This window comes from Silurus aristotelis, assembly GCF_946808225.1.
Source record: "Silurus aristotelis genome assembly, chromosome: 19".
NCBI lineage: Eukaryota > Metazoa > Chordata > Actinopteri > Siluriformes > Siluridae > Silurus > Silurus aristotelis.
In genome coordinates, this window is record NC_139592.1 from 22,382,686 (window position 1) to 22,406,686 (window position 24,001).

Genomic DNA, 24,001 nt, shown 5'->3' on the forward strand with positions numbered 1-24,001 from the left:
CCATGTTTTTTTTTTTTCTACTCCGGAGGAAGTTCCTGAATGGGGCGGCGCGCGCGGAGAGGCAGAGGGGCGGGCGCGCGCTCTGGGAACAAAGTTCGGCACGCCGCCGCTCCCGGTCCGGTATGTGTGTGCGTGCGTGTGCGCGTGAGTGTTAATTATTAGCGAGGAAACGGAGAAAAAAATCGGAAAAAGTTGCGAATCGGATCACCGCTCTGTTTTTTCCTCTTTGCTGTCTCGAGCTTGGCTTTGGATACGTGTGTGTGCGCGCGCGTGCGTGCGTGCATTTAGTTTGTTTAGCTTTTTTTCTCGAAACAAACAAACAAACAAACACAAAACTGAACTCGTGGTAAAAAAAGAAAAAAAAAAAAAGAAAAGCGTGCACACAGAGAATTGGAGGACGCGCGAGCCATGGACATGGCCTCACGCGCACGCGCACTGTACCGAGCCTAAACGTTTGGATTATTATTTATTATTATTTTTAATAATTAATTGATTTCTGCTCTGAGAAGTTCACTGCTCCCCCACAGAGACCCTGCAGAGGTAAGAGAGAGACTGTTACAGGACATTGTGCATCTTTACATCTTTATTATTACATCAAACTTTGAAGTAAAGATCAGAAATTTTAAAGTTCAAATAAGTTCTAAACTCTATCCATAAAAGGTTCTGAAGTTCTGGAGCTACAGGAACCAAACCAGTTCTCTATGGATTAAATGGTAGAGACTGGTTCTCCATACTATAGATGAAGTTTTACTCCATAGTCTCGATCATGTCCACCTTTAAGACAGGTGAGTCCTAAAAGAACCATGGTTCTCAAAGTCAGGGTTCCACCAGGCAACATCTCGAGGGGGTTTCAGGATTTTGAACTGGAATAAAGCCACTAGGAGTCTGTTGTTTTGTATAACCATGTATTGTGTTTTTGCCTTGATGATAAGATTTGTATGCGCTTTCTGAACACCGTGTTCCATATTTAGTCCCTATTTGCTGGTCCACTCTTCTGGGAAGATGTTCCACTAGATTTTGTGAAGATTCATCCAGCCACAAGAGTGTTAGTAAAGTCAGGTACATGTAAAGCAGATCTTCATGGAGCTGGATTTGTGCACAGAGGGATTGTCATGCTGGATCAGGTTCGGTCTAATGGTTGAAGTGAAGGAAATTACAAACACGTGTCGTAAATGCAGAATCAAATAATTTGAATGAAATAGTTTCTTCTAAGGAAAGACCTAGCGTAGGGATTTAACGTGTCGGAAAATGTCCCAACTCTACGAGTGAGGCCTCGTGTCCCCTTCAGGAACCCAAGAATGACAAATGTAGACAAGCAAAAGGGTGTGTTTGTGTCATGTGATCTTCAATAGGCTCATCAGTGTTGCCTGGGGGCTTTACAAATACATAACGTCAGACATTTGCATCACTCTTAAAAACCTGCATGCCGATCCGGTGAGCTTTTTGACACCTCCTTGACCAGTTCCCATTTTTGGAAAACATCCTGCATGCTTAAAGTTCCTCTCCAAACATTTCAGATTAGATCCTTTGGGAAGTCAGATGGATTTAGACGAACCCACTGGTCACTCGCCAACGTCAAGCTTTTGAAGGTTTAATGGAGGAGTTCAGATCAAACAGGTGTGAAGGTCAAGATAATTTTTTCTCTGGAGTCAGAGCAGTGTGAGGGTTTCTCCTTAATGTGTTAGTCCAGATGTTCAGTCAGGCATGTACTGATGATTGGTTATTAACTTTATATCAGGGATGCACATTATTGGTGTTGGGGAGGATTTTAAAGTGGTGCCGTGACCCAGTACTGTGGCTTAAGAAGAGTAAAATTTTCTGGGGGAAAATTTCAGGTGGCATTATATTATTTATTCTACATTTATAGCCACATCCATACCACATAATCCAGTGTATATATGTATACCAGATTATGCTGTGAGTACTGATTTTTGTCGATGAGAAATCAATATACACTGTGTATCGCATAATCTACATATCAACTATAGGTCACAAGTTATTGGTCAATTTATATATAATAAACGTGTAGCGTGTTTGCTAAAAATTCTATATAAATAAATTTATAATACGCTTTTTAAAATCAATGCATCCCATTTGATGCGTATCAGTAAATCTTACCGTCCATATTGTACACTGATAAGGAACACAATCGGACGTTATCATAGAAAGCGATGTTTTGAGAATGTCTTTAAATATCATACAATTTTTTCATGTTGTATTTTTTTATTAAAGGCTCCAAGTGAGTGCAGTTGTAAGAAACGTTTGAACAATTATCTGAAATGTTGTGCGCTTTCTGTTCTGTATATAATTGATGTGTATGCTAATGTTACGAACATGCTAAGATACCTGCACGGGTTTTAATGCATGCAGCAGTGTTGGATTAAGCATGTAGCGAGGTTTTGAGAGGTAAAGTGGTTGCGAAACACAAAAGGGACGAGGATTTCTTGAGGTAATATGACTGTAATAGATGTGGAGAAGTCAACGTTGAGGTAACAGTCAGGTAATAACGTTAAGGTGATTATAGACCGCGACAAACAGTAGCACCCTGACAGCCATGGACGTTAGAGTGTCTCGTTTGAGAAGCATTTGCCCCTGAGGCAACAACCCCAATTGGTGCTGAGACCCGAGGTGTCAGCTGTTATCATGCGGCTTTTGAAGTTTTTCCTGTTAATGATCTATTAACTCATGACTAAATGTGAACAGTTTGCCACCCGCATTCTTTTGCTGCGTGTGTATTCAAGTGTTAATCTACCACACCTCCACGGCATGGCCCGTTGTTGACAGTTGGGTGCCACTGAGACCTGATGATCCTTGACGACTAAAGCTACAGGGACAGGATTTTCCTGCTTCTTCTTTAGTTAATAATACTTTGAAAAGCGTCCAGCTTTGGTGGAAATAATCCACCTTTTATTGCTCAGGTTACTTTTAGCGCCTCCGGTTGTACGAGGTGCGTCGCATGACCCAACGTTGGCTAACATTGCACGTGCTGCTCAGCTGCTATGTTTGGGGCTGTTGTGGATGTACAGTATACACATCTTTGCCTAGGCTTTGGAATTGATCACAAGCTGGATATTTGCTATGCACCGATCAGACACAACATAATAAAAATTTTTGCGGTGACTTGAATAACACTGGTGATCATCATGGCACCTGTAAGCAGGCGGGATTTATTAGACAAGTGAGCCTTTTGTCTTCAATGTTGATGTTAGAAGCAGGAAAAACAGGCAAGCCTAAGGATATGAGCGAGTTTGACAAATTTGTGACGTCTAGACGACTGGGTCAGAGCATCTCCAAAACTGCAGCTCTTGTGGGATGTTCCCGGTCTGCAGTGGTCAGTATCTATCAAAAGTGGTCTAAGGAAGGAACAGTGATGACCCGGCGACAGGGTCGTGGGCGGCCGAGGCTCGTTGATGCAGCTGGTAATGCTTGATGGGTCAGCAAAAGGGGGAGCAACACAATGTCAGGCAGGTGGTCATAATGTTATGACTGGTCAGTATATATTTGTATATATTTGCGCATTTCCTCATATCAACTGAAATTAATGCTGCACCTCCAAAACAACCAGCCACTAGGGGAAAATACAATATCGTATCCCAAAACCCCTTCCTGAGTTGTTTCCTTTTCCAGCACACCCTGTACAGTGTGTTGTGCCGGTACTGCAGTCAGCCTTGATGGGCCAACTGATAAAGTTGTTTTTAGGTTGGACTGACAAGGAAACTTTTCAAACATAACAAGGACACATGAAAATGTTCATGTTAAGGACCATTCTAGGGTACCCTTAAACCCTCCGCTTGCAGATTTCATTTTCAGTTGACCCTGTTAACTTTGGTGAACGAATAAATGATAAAAACACGTGTAAACTTTGTTTTTTTTTCTCCAGGTTTCACTGTGGAAACTGCGCTCCTCCATCTCCCACTCCTTAAAATGGCTACGTCGACTTCACAGGCAGACGCGTCCGAGGGCGGCGCGAACAATGAGTTCAGTGACATCATCAAGTGGCGATCAGGCGAGTGACCTATTGCATTCTCAAGAACCGGCGCTTTTGTAATTTCTGGAACTTGTTTCATATTCGAACAGAATAACGGCGTCTGTTTGTTTTGGATAAGGGACGGCGCCATGTTTGATTTGGGCCGCTGTTGGGAGATATATATGTGTTTGAGTTTGGGTGCACGAATTGCTTGTAGGCAGGAAGGAATATCAACAGGAAGGAACTGGAGCGAGGCAGGCCATGTTTCTCTACCCATGTACCCGCAATCTGTAAAATAATAATGTCACAATTATGGTTGCTAAGATTTCGAAAGGCTAAGTTACACAAGGTCGAGTTATTGGCTGAATTTCAAGGCAGAGTTGTGTGTATCCTCTTGCTGTTCAGCAGATAATTCTGTTTCTTGTTTGATTACTAGAGGGTGAAAGTTGAAACTAATTCCTGAATTAGGAATCTATTGACATTTAGGCTAATAACCTAGCATGTTCAGCAGCTAACACTACATTGTTTTGGTTCAAGAAGCACATTTTTGCTTTATCCTTTTCAAGTAGTTCCAGGGAGAACGTATGAAAGAAAGAACCTATTATCTAAAATTTTATGAGATACTTTTAGTATAAGTGTGTGGATGAGACAAATGATGGTGACCTTCAACCATGTCTGCTGTTGCCTTTATTTAGCTTTTGTAACTTAGTGAGTGAGTAATGTTAATGTTAGGAAACACAAAATGTATGTCAATGAAATGCTAAATTTAGCATAAAGGGGCCCATTTGTTCATATAGGGTGTGTTGAAGTGGGCCAAAGTTAAGTTCTCTTCCTAGCATTTTCAAATACAGATTTAAAGTAGTTCTTGGCACTGCAGCATGGCTCGCTTTCTCACCTCAGGAACGTCTTCAGGACGAGTTTCCCTGAAACATGACAAGCAGCATTTTTGTCTCATCATCTTCAAGTAAAAAAAAAAAAAGACTGAGTCGTGACAATCCTCAGTGATAAAATGTAGATACGGACTGTTAGAAAATTGTCATTGTTTATTAAATAAAACTTTGTTACTAGTGCCATAGTACAATAACTCCATTTAATGTCCTTTATCACACTATCATCTCATTGATTCCTGCAGTAGGATCTCCTAAAGTGGTTCATTTAAGGGATTTTTTAAGGGTTTTATACCAGGAAGAGCAAAACGATAATAAATGGAGCATGAAAACCACCAGATAATGGAGTGAAAAGAAAGAAAGAATGAATGAAGAGACGCTAAAAGAAAACGTATGTTGTCACATCCAGATTTGCGACCCGTCGTCACCATGGTTCGAGTCGCATACGAGCTTCAGTTCGCTCGTGGTCCGCGTTGTAGAGCAGAATGATTTGCGGCAGTGTTTTCAGTGCCCTTTGAGGCCCGTCTAAGGGTACATTTGCTCTCTCTCTCTCTTTCTCTCTGTGGGTCAGGAATTCCTCGGCCTTCCCTGGGTTGGAATTCCTCTGCGGATCTGGATTTACAGCGCTTTTCTCCACCACAATGACTTTATTTTATTTAATTTTTTAGCCAGGGCTCCGGTTGCCTAGTAACGGTCAAAAGTAAAGTTTCCTTGTATGTGTACGTGTGTGTGTGTGTACGTGTACGTGTGTACGTGTACGTGTGTACGTGTGTGCGTGCGTGTGCGTGTGTGCGTGTGTGCGTGTGTGCGTGTGTGTGTGTGTGTGTGATGATTCAGCTGCTTAAGCAGAACTCTTAAGGAGTGTGCTCTGATCCCCCTTTTCCACAGAAATGGTGGCAGTTCTGACATTTCCAGCAGTTTAAGAGCTAGTTTCCTGATGAGTTTCCTTTTCCATGCAAGGGATAACGTTTTAACGACTTTAAAAGTTTAATGTCCGGCTTTCGAAGCATATTTTCCCTTTCTGAATGGAGTCACAGGCTTCATTGGCTATAGATAATACAATGATGTGGTTGTAGACAAATCATACACAGTTACACATATGTTTATTGTATCTGACTAATCACTGTGTCCCTCCTCTGAGAAAAGTGTGTTAGCATCAACATTTTGCTATCAATGATAACTGATTGTTGTTTTGGTGTGTGTGTACTGTGTATATATATATATATATATATATATATATATATATATATATATATATATATATATATATATATATATATATATATATATATATATATATATCTATCTATCCACGTCATACTAAGTGTTCTTCAGTGTTATTTCTGAACTTTTAAGAAGTTTATGAAAGGTTTTCTGAGGTAAAAGTTGACAATTCGGATCGTTTTTTTCGGCTTTACATTGAAAGCCAATTGTAGCTATGGTGTGAACATAGCAGTATGAAGTCTTCTCTTAGAAATGTATGAACATATCTAAGGTGAATGTTGATGTTTTTATGATGGTTTTGTTTTGTTGTGCCTTTAAAGATTTAAACAACTTTGTGCTAAATGTAACTACAGTGTAATTATAGTAGCGTCGAGTCTTTTTCTGGAAATAAATAAATATATCTGAGGTAAATCTTGTCGGGTGACATGTTGACATTCCCTGCTCATTTTTCATTTATACAATGGACAGCTTTAAGCTGTGTGTATCTATAGTGTAATTAGGGTCTTTTCCCTTGAAATGTCTGAACACTTCTGAGGTGTTTAGTTCATGTTTTCAGTGTTTTTGTCTTGTTTTAATGGTCGTTTTGTGGATATATTTGTCTGTATTAAAGATAGCGAAATTCTTAGGCTCGTTTTTTAGTTAGCTTACACTGATGAATGGCTGTATTTTGCTTGTTGGAAAACATGACCGAGTGCCATTTGTGTCCGTGTGTGTGTGTGTGTGTGTGTGTGTGTGTGTGTGTGTGTGTGTGTGTGTGTGTGTGTGTGTTTATGACTCTGTTAAAGGGTGTGTGAGCTGGTAGATGTGTGAAGTAGGCAAATGGAGTACATGTGGTTGTGTTTACAGCTGTGTCAGCTGTGCTGTGTGTGTGTGTGTGTGTGTGTGTGTGTGTGTGTGTACAGAGAAAGTGGTCTTTAGATATTAATGGCTGGGGTTTTTCCCAACATTAAGGAAACATGAAGAGGGAGAGAGAAGCAGAGAGAAGATATTTTTACAGCTGTGTGTGTCTGTGTGTATTTGTCTCTGTGTGTGTGTGTCTGTCAATGTCTGTCTGTCTCTCTCTCTCTCTCTCTCTCTCTCTCTCTCTCTCTCTCTCTCTCTCTCTCTCTCTCTCTCTATTTCATACACACACTCACACACACATTCTCACACCAAATATCTCTCTTTGTGTCTATTTTCTTTCTTGCCCTCTCAGTCTATCTCTTCATTTCTGTCTTTGCATCTCTCTCTTCTCCCATCTCTCTCAACCCCACCCCCCCACCCCCCGTGTTTTCTCTTCCTTGTTTTTTCCTCACATCTAAAACCCCAGCAATCAGGACAGAAAGTGTACCTAATTGACTTCCACTTCTATTTCCTTTTCTTCTTCCTGTAATTGTGTCTAAGACATCCAGTCATAACAAAACCCAGGCCTCCTCACTTCACTTCACTTCACTTCACTTCACTTCACTTCAGCTATAATCACCTTCAGGAAATTATCTTTAATGATATTATACTGAACAGCTTAATGAGAGGCGTTTATAGTTTGTCAGCCATAAATCACATCCGCACAGTGTTCTCTTCACCCCACACGGTGCCGATCAGCCACGGCACGCGTAGAGCTCGGCGTTCGCTTTCGTAGGTTTGGATTGGAGGCTAAGTTTCTAACCTGTCATTGTACAGTAGAAATGTCTGGTTTTGCTTTTTTCCTATTTTAATATTGTTAAATTCAGAAAGTGTTGCTTAGTGTTCTCTCAAAGTTATGAACAATTTCTGTTTTCTGTTCCGAGAGTAGTGCAGCTATACTGCTCTAAACTTAATAAATCGTACTAATTGGTTATCCCTCTACAGTAACAACATAAGATACTTGTATAGGGGATAATCCACATAGCCTGCGTGTAATAAAAAATTAATCTGAAAAGAAAATTGATGTATATTGTGTTAAATGTTATACAGCTTTGTAGAGTCTCCAGTTTTTGGGGATTTGTAACTGCAAGTTTTTAAAAATGTATGAACATATCTGAGGTAAATGTTGACAGACATTTACATCTTTTTTTTTCTCTCTCTCTCTTAGTCTTTCTGTCTCTTTTTGTCACTGTCTCTTATTTCTCTATCAATCTATTTCTTTCTCTGTTGTCTTTTTGTCTTGGTGTCTTTATTATTTTTTTATACCTCACTCTCTCTTTATTTCTCTCTCTGTCTCTGTTTATTGTTCTTCCCGTCCCTCTTTTCAATCTCTCTTCTCTCTTAGTTGCTCTCTCTCGTAGTCTTCCTATCCGTTTGTGTCTCTCTTTTCTCACTCTCTTGCTTTCTGCCAGTCTGTCTTTCTATATCTGTCAATGTGTCTCTTTTCTCTCTCTCTTCCCATCTCTCTCTGTGTGTTTCTCCTTGTCTCTTTCTTTGTCTCTTTTTCTGCCTCACACACACACACACACACACACACACACACACACACACACACACACACACACACACACTCTGATGAAGAAGCATACGCTATTGCCAGGTTTTTTTATAAAGCAGAGCAGTGGGTCACTGAAGAAGTTTCCCCCCCGTGGCTTTGTGTGGGGTTTTAAAGAAGCTTTCTTTTCGTGAAGCTCAGCATCAACACCTTCATCACCGACCCCCACGCTACCTGTCTGCCCTCCTGCTGAGCATTCTGGGAAAGGGGCAGAGGTCACACAGGTTTGTGGCAACTCTGTTAACACGGTGTGACGGCTTAGCCTGAGCTGGAGCTCTCCTTTTGTTCTGGGGAAATGGAGACTGTGTGTATGTGTGTATGTGTGTATGTGTGTATGTGTGTATGTGTGTGTGTGTGTGTGTGTGTGTGTGTGTGTGTGTGTGTGTGTGTGTGTGTGTGTGTGTGTGTGTGTGTGTGTGTGTGTGTGTGTGTGTGTGTGTTATGTGAAGCCTTGAAAAATAAAATAGTTGCGCACATAAAGGTTTAGCATTCAGGGTGATCTAGTTACTTACATGCACCCAAACACACACACATGAACACACACAAGCAGACAAACATTGTCAACTATCTGCATCTGTATTTGCACCAAATGCTTGAAAAGCTGAAAGTTTTCAGATCTGATGATCTTTTTATTTTTGTAAAATTTTGTCGGTGGAAAATCCTCACTAGACGTGTGTCCATACAGATTCCGAAACATTTTATTTTCATTACAACTAAATAAAAATCACGATAAAACATGATAAAGGTTTTATTTTCCAGCTCCCGACAGCGCGTAGAATTTGTGTTGTCACTTCAGCACTACGTTCTCGCCACAGTGTGGACGAACAAGTCATCGCTTTACAAACACCGCAGCAGGTCACCGCAGGGTCACAATAAAGCCACAAAACCAGCTGATGCTAACAAGCGAACATATTGCCGCGATCTGAAATTCAGGAACCGTCACAGTTACACTCACTGACGTGCACAAAAAAGGTTCTGAAAACGGAAACAAAAGTTCACTTCAGTGAACAAGGATAATAGTAAAGTCAGGGACTGATGCAGGTGAGGTGAGGAGGCCTGGGGTGCAGACAGCATCCACATTCAGATGTTCAGTAGCTCTATAGCAGGAGATCCACTCCAACCCATATAAATCATATTTTCGTAGAGCTGGTTTTGTGCACAGAATTGTGCATCGTCCTGCTGGAACAGGTTTTAGTCTTCTAGTTCAAGTGAAGGAAAAATTGTTATATACAGGCCAAAACGTTTGTCCATACAGTTTACATTAAAAGCGAAGCTACTGCATCCAAAGTGGTCTTATAAAATTGTGTGTTCAACTTTATCGTAATAATTTGAGGAAGAACCACATATGACCAACTTTCTAAGTTGGGAAAGTAAGTGTTCTAATAATTGTGTAAATTCTATTCTAATAATGTAAAAATTATTAGAATTAAAATAATTCATTTTTAACGGCACTAATCTGATCAATGCGTGATTAATGCAGCGTGCATTTCTGTTTACCAATCTTTACTAATAAATAAACATAAAAGAGGTGAAATCAAAACCTTCAACGCAATACATTTATTCACAGCGTCCGTTTTTATATATATAAAAACTCCACCGGAAATTTTTTTTAAATCACTAAACATTTGTTTTACTGATGCGTCAAGTCTCTAATCAGGCACCAAAATAAAAAAATAATTATGCACACATCCGCCATTTAAAATCGTCCGTGCGGAAACATAGCAAAAGTTCCGTTTGGAGTTTTGGTTTGAGTTTTGTTTCACTAATAATAAACATACATTATTAAAAACGTGAAGTATTAATGATAATAAAAGTTGCGATTAAATATTGTAATAAATTGACAGAGCTTATATATTTATATATTTATATATAATTTATTTTTGGAATGTCCAAAGAACAAGCCGTCATTTATGGTTGGATTCTCTGGTGGGTGTTTTTTGTGTGTTTCGAGTCACTAAGATTCATTGTGTTTTCCGGCCCATTCTTAAGATTTCTCCAGCAGCCTACAGAGTTACTGGTTTGGCTTGGGGTGTGTGTGTGTGTGTGTGTGTGTGTGTGTGTGTGTGTGTGTGTGTGTGTGTGTGTGTGTGTGTGTGTGTGTGTGTGTGTGGAATGTGTGTGTTATTTCTTGCTCTTGGCGGTGTGTGTGTGGAATGTGTGGTTTGGAAAGCAAAGTTTTGAAGAGAGAAAGTGTGAATGTCTGGAAAGAAGTCTGCATTGTTGAGAAGGAAACAGAACGTAAGCGTTTTAGCTACATGGTATGGCCAAAAATATTTTTGTTCTTCACAAAATTTATTTTTTAATTATAATTTTTTTTTTAACAAGCCAATCAGATTTTGACTTATAAAAGCAAAGCCCCGCCCAATCTGCAATGCATCACGCACGAAAAATGTTAAATCTCGTTTTTTCCTTCAAGGCGTCTGCGACTACATCAGGCTTCAAGATCACAAAGTGGATTAACTCCACTGTTGTGAAGAAAAGAACAACGCCTACACACACACACACACACACGCACACGCACACACACGCACATGGCTGTATCTTAAACAGGAAGTGAGAGAGAGAGAGAGAGAGAGAGAGAGAGAGAGAGAGAGAAAGTGACCCTCAGTGTCTGAGTGTGAAGGTGAAAATGAAAGATAAACAGGTTTCCAACACTTGTTGCTTCCGTCCTTCCTTTCCAACACATACACAAACACACACACACACACACACACACACACACACACACACACACACACACATTCTCATAATTTACCCCCCCACACACAGTTTCTCATTGTTTACACACACACATTCATTTTCATAATTTACACACATACATACTCATTATGCACACACACACACACACACACACATACACACACACACACACACACACACACACTCACACTCTCTCTCTCTCTTTTTCTCTTTTTCAACATTTAACCCCCCTCACACACACACCTCTTATTAAAGTTCCCACACAGACATTGTGTACACACCCACACAGCCACACACTCTCATGGTGCTGCTATTGTGCGTTTGTGTGTGATGGAGAGAGAGAGAGAAAGAGAGAGAGAGAGAGAGAGAGAGAGAGGACAGGAAGTTGGTGTGACTGTAATAGTTTTGTTTTTGGCTGAGTGTAAATAATAGTGAAAATAAAAGAGGACGTTGTGCTTTGGTGTGGCCATTCAGTGTGTGTGAACATGTAGATGTGTGTGTGTGTGTGTGTGTGTGTGTGTGTGTGTGTGTGTGTGTGAGAGAAGGCACAGTTATCCCCTATTACCTATACCAATCAGAATGATCCTCTGACGTGTCTCTCAGCTGTTTATGAATTTCCATCACCCCCCCCCCCCATCCACCCCCTCCCCATTCAGAATTCTGCTCCCAGCATGCTTTGCTCTCAGCAGCATCAGTTTCCTGCATCATCACCTTGCTTCCTGTGCGGTGTTTATTTCGTGTTTTTTTTTTATTATACCTCCTTCTTCGGCCTTCTTCGTTCGTGTTACAATTTCTTCGGGGTTTCCTTCATGAGGTCGTGAACATGAGCAAGTGGCTGCCGTGGAGAAAACGCAGCCTGTTCAAGAAGCGCAAGAAGTTCGATTTTCCTCCGTTAGGTACGTTCATCTGCTGTTCACACACTTCCTGTAACTGTCAGATCCACACACACGCACGCATGCATGCCTACACACTTTGGTGCTTTTAATTGCATTTCTAATTCCAAGCAATTTTGGAGTGCAAATTGTAGTTTGGAAAACTTTCAGATCTGTTGTTCAGATATCTGATGGATTTACACACACACTTAGGAGCGACGGGTTCCTCTCTTCACTGGGGGTGTGTGTCGTCATTTTACTTCGAAATACTTCACTTCTGGTTCGACACTAATCAGAGAATAAACACCACTTTTATACTGCATTTTATTCAAATGAACCTTCAACACTCGGATGGTTGGCTACTTTACCGCGTGTGTGTGTGTGTGTGTGTGTGTGTGTGTGTGTGTGTGTGTGTGTGTGTGTGTGTGTGATAAAGTGATAAGCTGAAACAAAAGATGCATTTTTTTTTCGCCTTGACTGCCGCATTATAAACTTTTTCCTGCAGCAAGGTTTTCATGTTGAGAAAGCACCGAAGCTCCGCCCACTCATGACATCAGCATGGGCTTTTCTGGTGTGTGTGTGTGTGTGTGTGTGTGTGTGTGTGTGTGTGTGTGTCTACATATGAGTGTGTGTTTGTGTGTGTGTGTCCCTGTAAGTGTACCTGTGTGTGCTTGAGTCTGTGTATGTATGTGTCCCCATAAGTGTGTGTTTAAGCCTGTGTGTGTGTCTTTGTGTGTGTGTGTGTGTGTGTGTGTCTGTCCCTGTTTGTGTCTGTGCTTTACTAGCTACTTCCTCGCCTCCAATCTTCTCTATTCGCTTTTAAACTTTGATATTCTTCGACTAAGTTTTAAAAAGAGGAAGAACATATTACAGGACAATTGATATAAAGTGGGGAACTGAAGAAACATGGAACCACACGCAGCGTAGGATCACGTTTTACACTTTCGTTTGGATTTGTTGCTTTGCAGCGTTATAGCCAATTTGATTAGAAAAGCGAAGGTTGCAATACAAACGTCGCATTGTTGCACTTCTTGGAGAATAAATTGCACTAGGAGGCCCAAACCTGCTCCCGCATGACAATGCACAGTGCACAAAGCTAGCTGCATGAAGATATCTTAACATGGGTTAGAAGTGTGTAAACGATCTTCTCTTCTTGCGCTCTTGAACACCTTTGGGATGTATTGGAACGCTGACTGCACCCTAGGCCTTACACCCTTGTGGATAAATGAATCTCATACAAATGTCCACAAAATCTTGTGGAACATCTTGGAGGTTATTATAAGAGCAAATGTGGACAAACTGAGCACATATGAATCTTATGCTTATGTTCACAAACTTTTGTCTGTATAGTTTGAGGGAGGGGGAGCATACAAGTGACTACATATTATTGTATTTATAGGAGGACACCAATTAAATAAATAAACAACTAACGCTAACTCTACCCTTGTCTGCTCTTACTACAGTATGTAGTATGGGGTGCCATTACTTTTGTTCTTGAGAAATTTCTCTGAGATAAACAAAACTCCCAAAAAAACTCGTCGTCCAGCATGCAATCGATACCACACTCGAAGTAAATCAGTTTTCAAAATCACGCCCACCTTCTTCCAGCGACCTCGTACCTCCATGGCTCGGGTTTATCTCACCCTTCCATCTGGTCATGCCTAGGGCCCCCGTGCATTCTGGGATGCGGCTGCACAGAGAGCTGCGTGTCCTCTATCAGCCGAGCGCATCGCACTATCCTCCGTCCTTCCCCTTTTTTTGCTTGCCTTCTTTGGTTCCTCCTTAGTAGAAGACACTCTTTCTGTGCTGATTCTCTCATTCGTGGTGTGTGTGGCCTCAGGTCCTGAGCAGGAACCATGGCTGATGGTGGACTGGCGCTTCGAGGTAGGGTTCCCTAGTGTGTGTGTGTGTGTGCGTGTGTTGGTGTGGGTGCATAAGGAGGACCTTCGCAAGTGTGTTTGATGGAGCGTACTTTCTGTAACCACTCTCAGGTCAGACGATTTATTTGTTCATCCTTTTGATTGAGGTTCTTGATTACTGATCAGAAGTTTGGGAGTTCAAGCCCTGGCATCGCCAAGTTGCCACTGTTGGGCCCTTGAGTAAGGCCCTTAAAATTTAAAATATTTAAATATATATAAGTAAAAAGCTTCTCTTTAATTCGCTCAGGTCGCTATTGCAATTGCAAACTCTCAAGATTCTCTGTTTATTTTCTCTCTTTTTCTCTTCAGTCGTGTCTCTTTTTTCTTTTGGATGTAATTGAGAGTATAAGGGTGTTCCCGTGCGAATCGCTTTGGAGAACTGATGGATTTTTTTCGCTGAGTATAAAGGATTCTATTTCACAGTAAGGTCACAGAGTTTAAACCATTTGTAACCTATGAAGAACAAAAAACTGCTCCATCGCTACATAAAAAATGTACACTGTATGAACACTAGTGTTGGGACACCTGACTTTTCCAGCCATACGTCCTTCTTCGCCAAACTGTTACCACAAATCTGGAGGAACATGATCGTATCAGACATCTTTGGATGTGGTAGCATAAAAACTTTCCCTTCACTTGAACTAGGAGACCCAAAACCTGTTCCACATGACAATACCCCTGTGCACAAAGCCAGTTCCATGAAGATCTGCTTTACATGGGATGCTGCTGAAGATCTCTGACCTCAACTCTATTAAACAACACACCTTTGTGGTTGAAAGAACTTCTCACAAATCCTCAGAAAATCTAGTGAAACGTCTTCCCAAAGGGGTTGAGTTTTTTATAAGAGCAAATTGGTGCTAGATGTGGAATGGGATGTTCAAAAAAAGGGTGCTTCCAGATAAGTTTTGTGCAAGTATTTTACCATCAAATGTTCTCAGTGCAAATTGTTCCTATTATTGAAGTTTGTGAGGAGAAATGAGAATCAAATCTAAAAAGATAATATCTACATTAAGAAATTATGAATATGCTGAGTCATGAGTCATTCTTAGCGGTTAGAATAACAGCCACATTGTAGTGTATCTGCCTCTGAAAGGCTATTCGGGGATCAATCAGTGATCAATATCCTCTTGGCTTTGTGCACAGGGGCATTGTCATGCTGCAACAGGTTTGGGTCTCCGTGTTCCAATGAAGAGAAAAAGATGTCCTATAAAGTTTTTGTGGTAACAGTTTGTGGAAGAACCACACCTGGCTGGACGAGTCGGTCAGTTTGGGCCACACAATGTATCTGGAAAAAACAAACAAATCCAAACTCCATCTGCATTTACGAGTTTGTTTTTCTGCCACGAAAAACGCTCCGTATCTCACCTGTAAATCTGGACGCTCTTCGTCTGGGACGCGTCCAGGCAAGCATCCACGAGGGAGGAACACGCACTGCATTCTGGGAGGTTTTTTTTCCCCCATGTGTCGTGGAATGTCCCGTTAATCAAAACCCAACCCGTCACGCGTGCAGTGCAGATTTACAACATACTTAACACCTGACACGTCACGTTCAAGTCTGTCAGGAGGCACGCGCTCCTGTGTGTGTGTGTGTGTGTGTGTGTGTGTGTGTGTGTGTGTGTGTGTGTATCACGTGACTAGGGAACATCTCTGATATACACACACACACTCACACACACACTCAACACAATACACTTTATTCAAACAGGCGAGCTCAGGAATTCTGGGCCTCGAGATAAAAGGGTAGAATGCATGTCTGGCACTGTGACTAGGAAGCGTGTGTGTGTGTGTGTGTGTGTGTGGGTGTGGGTTTGGAGTATATTATGACTCTGTCATGGTCATAATTCAACCTTGGAACTGATGTTCAAACATCTCCTCCACACATCTTTTATGCTGTTTGTGTGTGTGTGTTTTGTGTGTGTGTTTGTGTGTGTGTTTGTGTGTGTGTTTGTGTGTGTGTTTGTGTGTGTGTGTGTGTGTGTGTGTGTTGCACTGTTTGATTTTTTATTTTTTCCCTCCAAGACACATTCCAAAGTTTTCTCCCTTCAGCAGTTCTGCACAAACACACTGAGCAGTCAAAGCGCCAATTCATCCCAAAGGAGATCAGTAGGGGTTGAGGGTCAGAGTTCTATAGCAGATCTTCCACGCCAACCAATGTAAAGCAGATCTCACGTTTTTTATTTCACTTGTCGCTCTTTTATACAGACATACTGACAATTCTGAACCACGTTATGAAACATGACAAAATCGGTATTTAAGGCCAAAGGTTTGTGGACACTTGATCATAAGAGGTGGAATCAAAAAACTTGCTATGTTTATAAGAAAGTACTTTATTTATCTACATTTCTCGACTATCACCTTCAAAATTCCCCTTGCACAGCAGTACAGCACCCCAACGTTCTTCTGGAAGGTGTCCCGGAAGCGTCAAGTGTCGGTGTCAAGACGGCGAACCAAATCTGACCAGTAGGGTGGGTGCGGAACTGAGTTCCTGTTTGTTTCCGGCGAGAAAACTCACGTGTGAGGAGGAGCTGCACGTGGTCAGAATAGCAGACATGTTAACGCACGTGGTCAGAATTGCACCAGTTGCACAGCTCCCGATGCGCACAGGACGATGTCTTTTGGCACACTGACTTATGAGGTTCGGTGCTCCCTGTGACTGTGCGTGCAGCTCTGTGCTGCCATTTGTTGGCACGTTACAAATTTAGTCCTGAAACATTCTGATTCCACCTCGTACGATCGGTGTGTATTTAAAAATATATATATATAATTTGCTGTTATAATAACCTTCACTTTTCTGGAAAGATGTTCCACTAGATTTCATGGCGATTTGTGCTCATTTAAATACAAGGGTGAAAAAATCTGGTACTGGTGTAGGTAAAGTGAGGAGGGCTGGGCTGCAGTCATCGTTTACATTCATCCAAAGTAGAGTTGAGGTCAGAGCTGTATAGCAGGAGATCTTCCACCCACTCTAACCCATGTATCTTCATGGTGCTGGCTTTGTGCACAGGGGCATTGCCATGCTGGAACAGGTTTGGTTCTTCTAGTTCAAGTGAAGGGAAAATCCAGTGCTCCCACATCCAATGGGAGTGTGCACCCAATTTTGTGATAACAGTTTCAGGAAGAACCACATATGGAAAAGGCGGGTTTCCAAATACTTTTGGTAGTCAATGTCTTTACAAATATACTGCCACGTTTAGGATAGGACAAAAGGAAAAAAAGTTGTATCCATGTTTTGAGGACTTAAAATAAATTTCTCTATCTCTCTGTTTTAGATGAACACGATGCAGTCCAGAAAAAGACGTTCACAAAGTGGATCAACGCTCAGTTCTCCAAGGTAACCACCAAACAAACACCAAAACCCCCCCCCCAAAAAACCCCATAAAATTGCTCTCGGTTTTATTTTCTCTTCCCGAGATGTTCTGGCTCCATTCGAGAAATCTGAGAATTTTTATCCCAGGACCTGGCGAAGTTCTACAGAGCTTAAAAAAACACACACACAAAAAAAGAGTTATTTCTTTAATCATCTGTGTGTGTGGGGGGGGATGGTTTGATGTTTTGAGGTATTTTTGGCCGTTGTGAGGCGTTCCACTTCTCAGCAGCTCCCATATCTTGTCAAGCGTCTCCTCTGGGATTTTACAGTAGAACCACAGATGGAGGGTGTTCGTCTTTTATTGCTTTCTCCTTTCATAAAACTTCTGGCTGAAGGTTTGTGGAACCCTGATTTTCACATTCCACAAATTTGCATGCTGAAGAATTCTTTATTCTGAGGAATGAAGAGGTCCAGACCTGTTCCTGGATGATCATTCCTCTGTGCACAAAGCGAGCCACTTGGAGATATGGTTGTTGGTAAGAAGGTTGGAGTGGAACAACTCAAATGTCCTGCACAGACCCTGGTCTCCTCATCCCTACTGAACATTCCTGGAATGATGGGAAATTGGATCCTCCTTACATCCTAGAACATCTCACAAATCCTGTTGTAGGAAAATGCTCACCAACCCTCCAAGCCACACCACAAAATCTATTAGAAAGCCTTCCCAGAAGAATGGAGCTTGTTATGAGAACGGTATTTCATCAGCACATATGACAGTGTTAAAGGCATGAATGAAGTTTTCTGTCATGCTGTTTTGTTAGCGGGACCTGCAGGTGGCTACGGAAACTGCAAGTGAGCCATAAATAAAACCGAAATATTAAATGTAATATTAAATTTAAATTGAATATTAAAACGAAAATAAAAATAAAACAAAAATTTCAACAAAAATGTAAATAAAACAAAAATGTAGTAAAAATAACTGCCAGAAACTAAAACAGAAAAATACAACGAAAACAAAAATACGGCAAAAAATAAATGAAAACAAAAAATAAAAATCGAACAGAAATTTTATCAATAGCAATAAAAAATAAAACCAAAATTAAATCGAGGATAAAAATGGTGCAAAAAACAAATAAGAAAACAAAAATTTAAGCGAAAACTAAAACAAAATTAAAACAAAGAATAACCGTCTTGTGTTGCTGCCATGTGCTGGTAGATTGGTGTTTGTTGCTCTGTTTTGTATACACGCTCCGCTCTTTATAGCGCAGTATAGTTTGATTTAAAGCTTCAACACACTGGAATTACATATATAACAAATAGTCATGCTGTTGAACATGAGGCATGTTGCCGCACTGATGATCACGATGATCTCAAACCCCAGATCTGGTGTGTGTCAGGTGGTTAAAGATTCATGAACAGCTTTGTTTGCCTTTGTTTTTGGGACAACTAAGATCCAGGAAGTCCCATGACTGAAAGTGACCCTTGAGTTTAAATGGAAATGATCAACCAATCAGAACCAACAGCTTTGTTATAAAACTGAAACACAGCAACTGGAAGCAAATGTTTGAATAATGTTTGTTGTTTGTGTGTATTTGTGTTTGCATGGTCGTGTTCATGTCGCTTGCAGACTAAAAACCCATCTGCTCTTTATTCCCATGTGAAAGTTTTGTCCTTGTTCTCTCGGATATTTATAGAAGAACAAGGGTGATTGTATCCAGCAGCTAAACATGCCTCATCTACCCTTTATTGCACTTCCTCTATTTTTCCCAAGGTTCAGTTGGTACCAGGCCTTGGTTCAGTTGGTACCGGGCCACACAGAAACAATAAAAGACTTTTTAAGACTTTTTTTTTTCTTTCATTTTCATTTATTGCCTTTTGCGGTCTGAAGGGTGTTTTATTTGTAGAAAAAAATAATAATAAAGAATAATAAATAATATTTTGTCTGATAAATTGATAAACTAAGCTGCAACTGATTCTTTGTTATGGTGAGCTAAGTTACATTTTCTTCATTTTCTATATATATATATATATATATAAAATAAATTACTAGGGCTGTGTATTGGTAAGAGTCTGTAGATACAATACATATCACGATACAGTGGTTGCGATACGATATGATGCGATACTGTTAGCGAGACTATATATTGGGATATTCAAGTCAGTCGATGCTGCTAATACTTCCGGTGAAAGTTATACCCATAATCATTTTTACAGCAGCACCTTCAAAGAAACAGGTGGCGCTAACTCTAACATTAATGGCCTGCACTTACGCTAGTGCTTCCTGCCACTGTGAAGTTCAGCGATCAGAAGAGCGCTATCTATCTAGAGGTTGGGATATAAACTCAAAACCAAACAACTGCCATGAATCTTGTCTAAATTTATTTATTTTTCTTCGGTACTGCATTTTTGAGAATCGATTAGGAGCCGGTCACAAGTAAAATATTTTCAGATTTCCAAAGTGAGAGGAATAACTGTATTACTGAGTGTGTGTGAGATTGTTGTGTGTTTAATTGTTTGTATGCTGTGTGTGTGTGTTCTAGACGGGGAAGGCAGTCATCAAGGACATGTTCTCAGACCTTAAAGATGGGAGGAAGCTTCTGGACTTGCTTGAGGGCCTCACAGGAACCACCCTGGTGTGTTTTTGTGTGTGTGTGTGTGTGTGTGTGTGTATGTGCTGGTTCTGGTTTGTAAGAATTGGAAAGCATAACAATATTGTGGGGACATTTGGCTGGTATCCATAAGAAAGGAAAAATGTGTGTGTATGTGTGTGTGTGCTGGTTCTGGTTCTGGTTTGTAACAATTGGAAAGCATAACAATATTGTGGGGACATTTGGCTGGTATCCATAAGTAAGGAAAAATGTGTGTGTGTGTGTGTGTGTGTGTGTGTGTGTGTGTGTGTGTGTGTGTGTGTGTGTGTGTGTGTGTGTGTGTGCTAAACATGTCTCACTGTACAGGCTGCATTTATGAGCCAAATATTTGAGGGTGTGTTTGTGGTGTGTCTGCATTTGCCTCAGTATAATTTTAGTGTGTGTGTGAGACTGTTTGCATCTCTGCATGGACAATCTGCAGAGCTCTGCAATCTCTGCTGTATGTATATTTTTGTACATTGATACTGTGTGTGTGTGTGTGTGTGTGTGTGTGTGTGTGTGAGAGAGAGAATCAGTAAGGGGGCAGTTGTTATGTTGACATGTTAACTGTCTGTGAGTGAGTAATGATGACTCTGTGTGTGTGTGTGTGTGTGTGTGTGTGTGTGTGTGTGTGTGTGTGTGTGTGTGTGTGTGTGTGTGTGTGTGTGTATTGAAATTCCTGAAAGCAATTTCATCAGGCACCAGGCCAATCATCCAACATATCACCCATTCACACACACACACACACACACACACACACACACACACACACACACACACACACACACACACACACTTCACATATTATGTTAAAATGATTTTTGACACTCAGACACACCCCCTTTTTTTGTATTTTGACACTGTGATTGACAGCTGTAAGGTGAAGGTATGGTTGTGTGTGTGTGTGTGTGTGTGTGTGTGAATGGATTGTAGCTCTCAGCATGACTGCTTTGAGCATGGAATGTGGATTATAATAACCTCAAACTGCTCTGTGTGTGTGTGTGTCTCTGTCTGTCTGTCTGTCTGTCTGTCTGTCTGTCTGTCTGTCTGTCTGTCTGTCTGTCTGTCTGTCTATCTTTTAACCCTGGTGTTAATGTAGTGTTTATCGTTATGGACATATTTTTAATAATTATTATAAAATAATTTTTTTTCTCACTTTTTCTTTCCCAGACTAAAGAGCGCGGTTCCACCAGAGTCCACGCTCTGAATAACGTCAACCGGGTTCTCCAAGTGCTGCACCAAAACAACGTAAGTTCTCCCGTTTTCCTATCAATATTGTGTCCTCGTTCCCTGTAACAGATCACCTCAAAATTGTATCCCGACACTTCACTGCTCATATACACAGTTAGCTGGATTGAATTAAAATGTCTGTATTGTGTTGTATGGAAAGCAGACAAATCACACTTAACGACTCGCTTCTCTTCCTGTTCCTGGTTTATGCAAAGCACAATTTCCACATTACAGCAGTTTTGCATTCAGCAGATGAATCTAACTGTGAGAGCTGAGTAACGCCGGTTCGTGCTCAGATTATCAACTTGAATTAAATTATATATTAAAATATCGAAGAGAGAAAAGTTTTCCTCAAAAGAGGCATTCAAAGGTTGATTTGCAAGGCACTTAAAAATGTTTTAAGTGATATTCAAATTTGATATTTTGCATAATTTTCTGGATTACTGTGCTCTTGAATCTGATTGGTCAGTAGGTTTTCCACCATGGGAAAGTCTTCAGTCCTTGTGGTTTCTCTGTAACATGGGAAGCTGTGGGTTTTAATTTCTCTAAATGAGAGGCTGCTGTGGAAAGGACTGTTTAAAGCCGCTATAGTAATAACTTTAATTAACTTGTAGCTATAAATGGATATAATTGCTTTTCTCTCTCTCTCTCTCCCTCTCGCTCTCTCAGGCTCTCTCTATCTTTATCTCTCTCGGTCTGTCTGTCTCTCTTCATCACTGTCCTTGGTGATGTTTAAGCTCCAGGCTGTCGTTTCTCAACGTTCTGTGTTCAGCATCAACATCCGTCAGAGAGAGACAGTGCAGTGTACTAACAAGGACGCTTAGAGTGTGTGTGTGTGTGTGTGTGTGTGTGTGTTATGTGTGTGTGTGTGCATGCATTATGTCACATTTTAGACCTTTTAAGGACCCAAACTATCACAGGTCCTTATAAGTATAGTTTGGTCCAGATGTCCACTTAAACACCTGGGCCTCTGACTTTTATTATTAATTTAAAAACTAAAGGAGACAAAATATTTCTTTTTGTTACTGAGGTAGACAAAGTGTTAGATTTTATTGTATCGTTGTGCTACTTATCTTCTCTGATTAAAGCTGGGTCCTCACAAACCGAAAAACTAAACATGGTGTGTGTTTGAACGATAGAGATAAACATTGCTGGGGGCAAGGTCTTTGTGTTCCTGTGGTGTTTCCTTTCCTTTTATGTTTAGCATAGAAGTATTGTCATACATGCGCACACACACAAACACACACTCACCGCCCGTTTGCAACAGTTGCCACTTTTGTTTATGGTAAAACATTGCGCTTTTAATCCAATTGTTTCCATGCTGTTTCTTCATAAACCACGCATGCAAACCCACACAGTTCATTTTGTTCGAGTTGAAAGTTGTCATCTAGCAGCTTTGGATGTGAAGACATGTAATTTTCCCTTTCACTAGGAGACCCAAACCTGTTTCAGCATGACTATGCCCCTGTGTACAAAGCCAGCTCCATGAAGATCTGCTTTACATGTGCGGGAGTGGAGGATCTCTTGCTGTAGAGCTCAAACCCTTTTGAAAACCTTTTGTATAAATGTGAACACTGACTGAACCCCAGGCCTCCTCACCTCCCTTACATCAGTACCTGACTTTACTAACATCCTTGTGGATGAATGAAATCTCACACAGCTGCAGTTACTGCAAGCTACAGAGGATGCTAATTGTTACCACATAATTATGTGGTATCGATCATATAGATCACATTATATCTAATCAATCTTATGCACAGAAACGTCAGAAATGTTTTGAATAGAGCACAGTGGGTATGAGGGAGTTTGTGTTATGAGTTTGTGGTAACAGTTTGCAGAAGAACCACATATGACTGGCTACTTGTGTTCATATTGTGTATAGGTGTGATTTTTTTTTTTTTTTTTTTTTTTTTTTTTGTATCTATTTATTGTTACACTTATGTTATTAAGAACTTATCGTTTATGCTAGAGCAGCTTCGCTTGACCATGCGCTCTAGTTAATAATAAACAGAAAAACCCACAACCCTCTGTCCTAAAAAGATTGTAAATGTCACAGATCAGATGTGTGGCATTTACTGAGACTTTCCAAGTTAATGTGAAACGTGATGAAGTGCTCTGATTGGATGCTTCACTTTCACCTGTGGAATTTGGGGGTATTTTTGAAGGGATAATGAATGTGAGATGGCTTTAAGATTGTTTATTGGTATGCGATGACTAATATACACACACACACACACACACACTGTTTCTGCAGGTGGACCTGGTGAATATCGGCGGGACAGACATAGTCGATGGGAATCATAAGCTGACGCTTGGTCTCATTTGGAGTATTATTTTACACTGGCAGGTAAGATCCTACACACACTCACACACACACACACACACACACACACACACACACTCTTCCCTACTGTGTGCTTTCAAATGTTTTCTGTTTACTCTGTAGTGCATATTTGTTATACAACAGTAAATGAGGACCGGTATGACCACCATAAGGGTGTGTGTGTGTGTGTGTGTGTGTGTGTGTGTGTGTGTGTGTGTGTGTGTGTGTGTGTGTGTGTGTGTGTGTGTAGGTTAAGGACATAATGAAGGACGTGATGTCCAGTCTACAGCAGACGAACAGTGAGAAGATCTTGCTAAGTTGGGTCAGACACTGCACACGCAGCCAGGACGACGTTAATGTTCTCAACTTCACCACCAGCTGGACGGACGGCCTGGCCTTCAACGCCATCCTTCACCACTTCAGGTTACACACACACACACACACACACACACACACACACACACACACATATTCATACACTCATACTGTATATACTGTATATGTACAA

At 40.8% G+C, this 24,001-nt stretch overlaps 1 protein-coding gene and 1 long non-coding RNA gene across 10 annotated transcripts in view; one reads left to right on the top strand and one right to left on the bottom strand.

The window, feature by feature from the left end:
- Positions 1–24: 24 nt before the first annotated feature.
- Positions 25–24,001, top strand: part of utrn (utrophin) — a gene marked incomplete at its 3' end in the record, with an annotated part of 136,045 nt that continues 112,068 nt past the window's right edge. For 7 of the 9 annotated variants that reach the window (XM_083521332.1, XM_083521336.1, XM_083521334.1 and 4 more), the window contains exons 1-7: positions 25–540; positions 3,881–4,006; positions 17,276–17,337; positions 19,854–19,946; positions 21,111–21,188; positions 23,425–23,517; positions 23,744–23,916. In XM_083521332.1, the coding sequence (XP_083377458.1) occupies positions 3,925–4,006; positions 17,276–17,337; positions 19,854–19,946; positions 21,111–21,188; positions 23,425–23,517; positions 23,744–23,916 (581 nt within the window). In that variant the 5' untranslated portion in view covers positions 25–540; positions 3,881–3,924. Of the gene's footprint in view, positions 541–3,880; positions 4,007–11,931; positions 12,112–13,871; positions 13,972–17,275; positions 17,338–19,853; positions 19,947–21,110; positions 21,189–23,424; positions 23,518–23,743; positions 23,917–24,001 lie in introns of those variants that run through there. The other 2 variants (XM_083521333.1, XM_083521335.1) reach the window with 2 other exon arrangements.
- Positions 64–4,946, bottom strand: LOC310715167. Its single transcript, XR_014530254.1, has 3 exons — positions 2,269–4,946; positions 1,984–2,070; positions 64–1,818 (listed from the first exon to the last, which is right to left on the bottom strand). It is a non-coding gene; the product is annotated as an uncharacterized lncRNA (long non-coding RNA).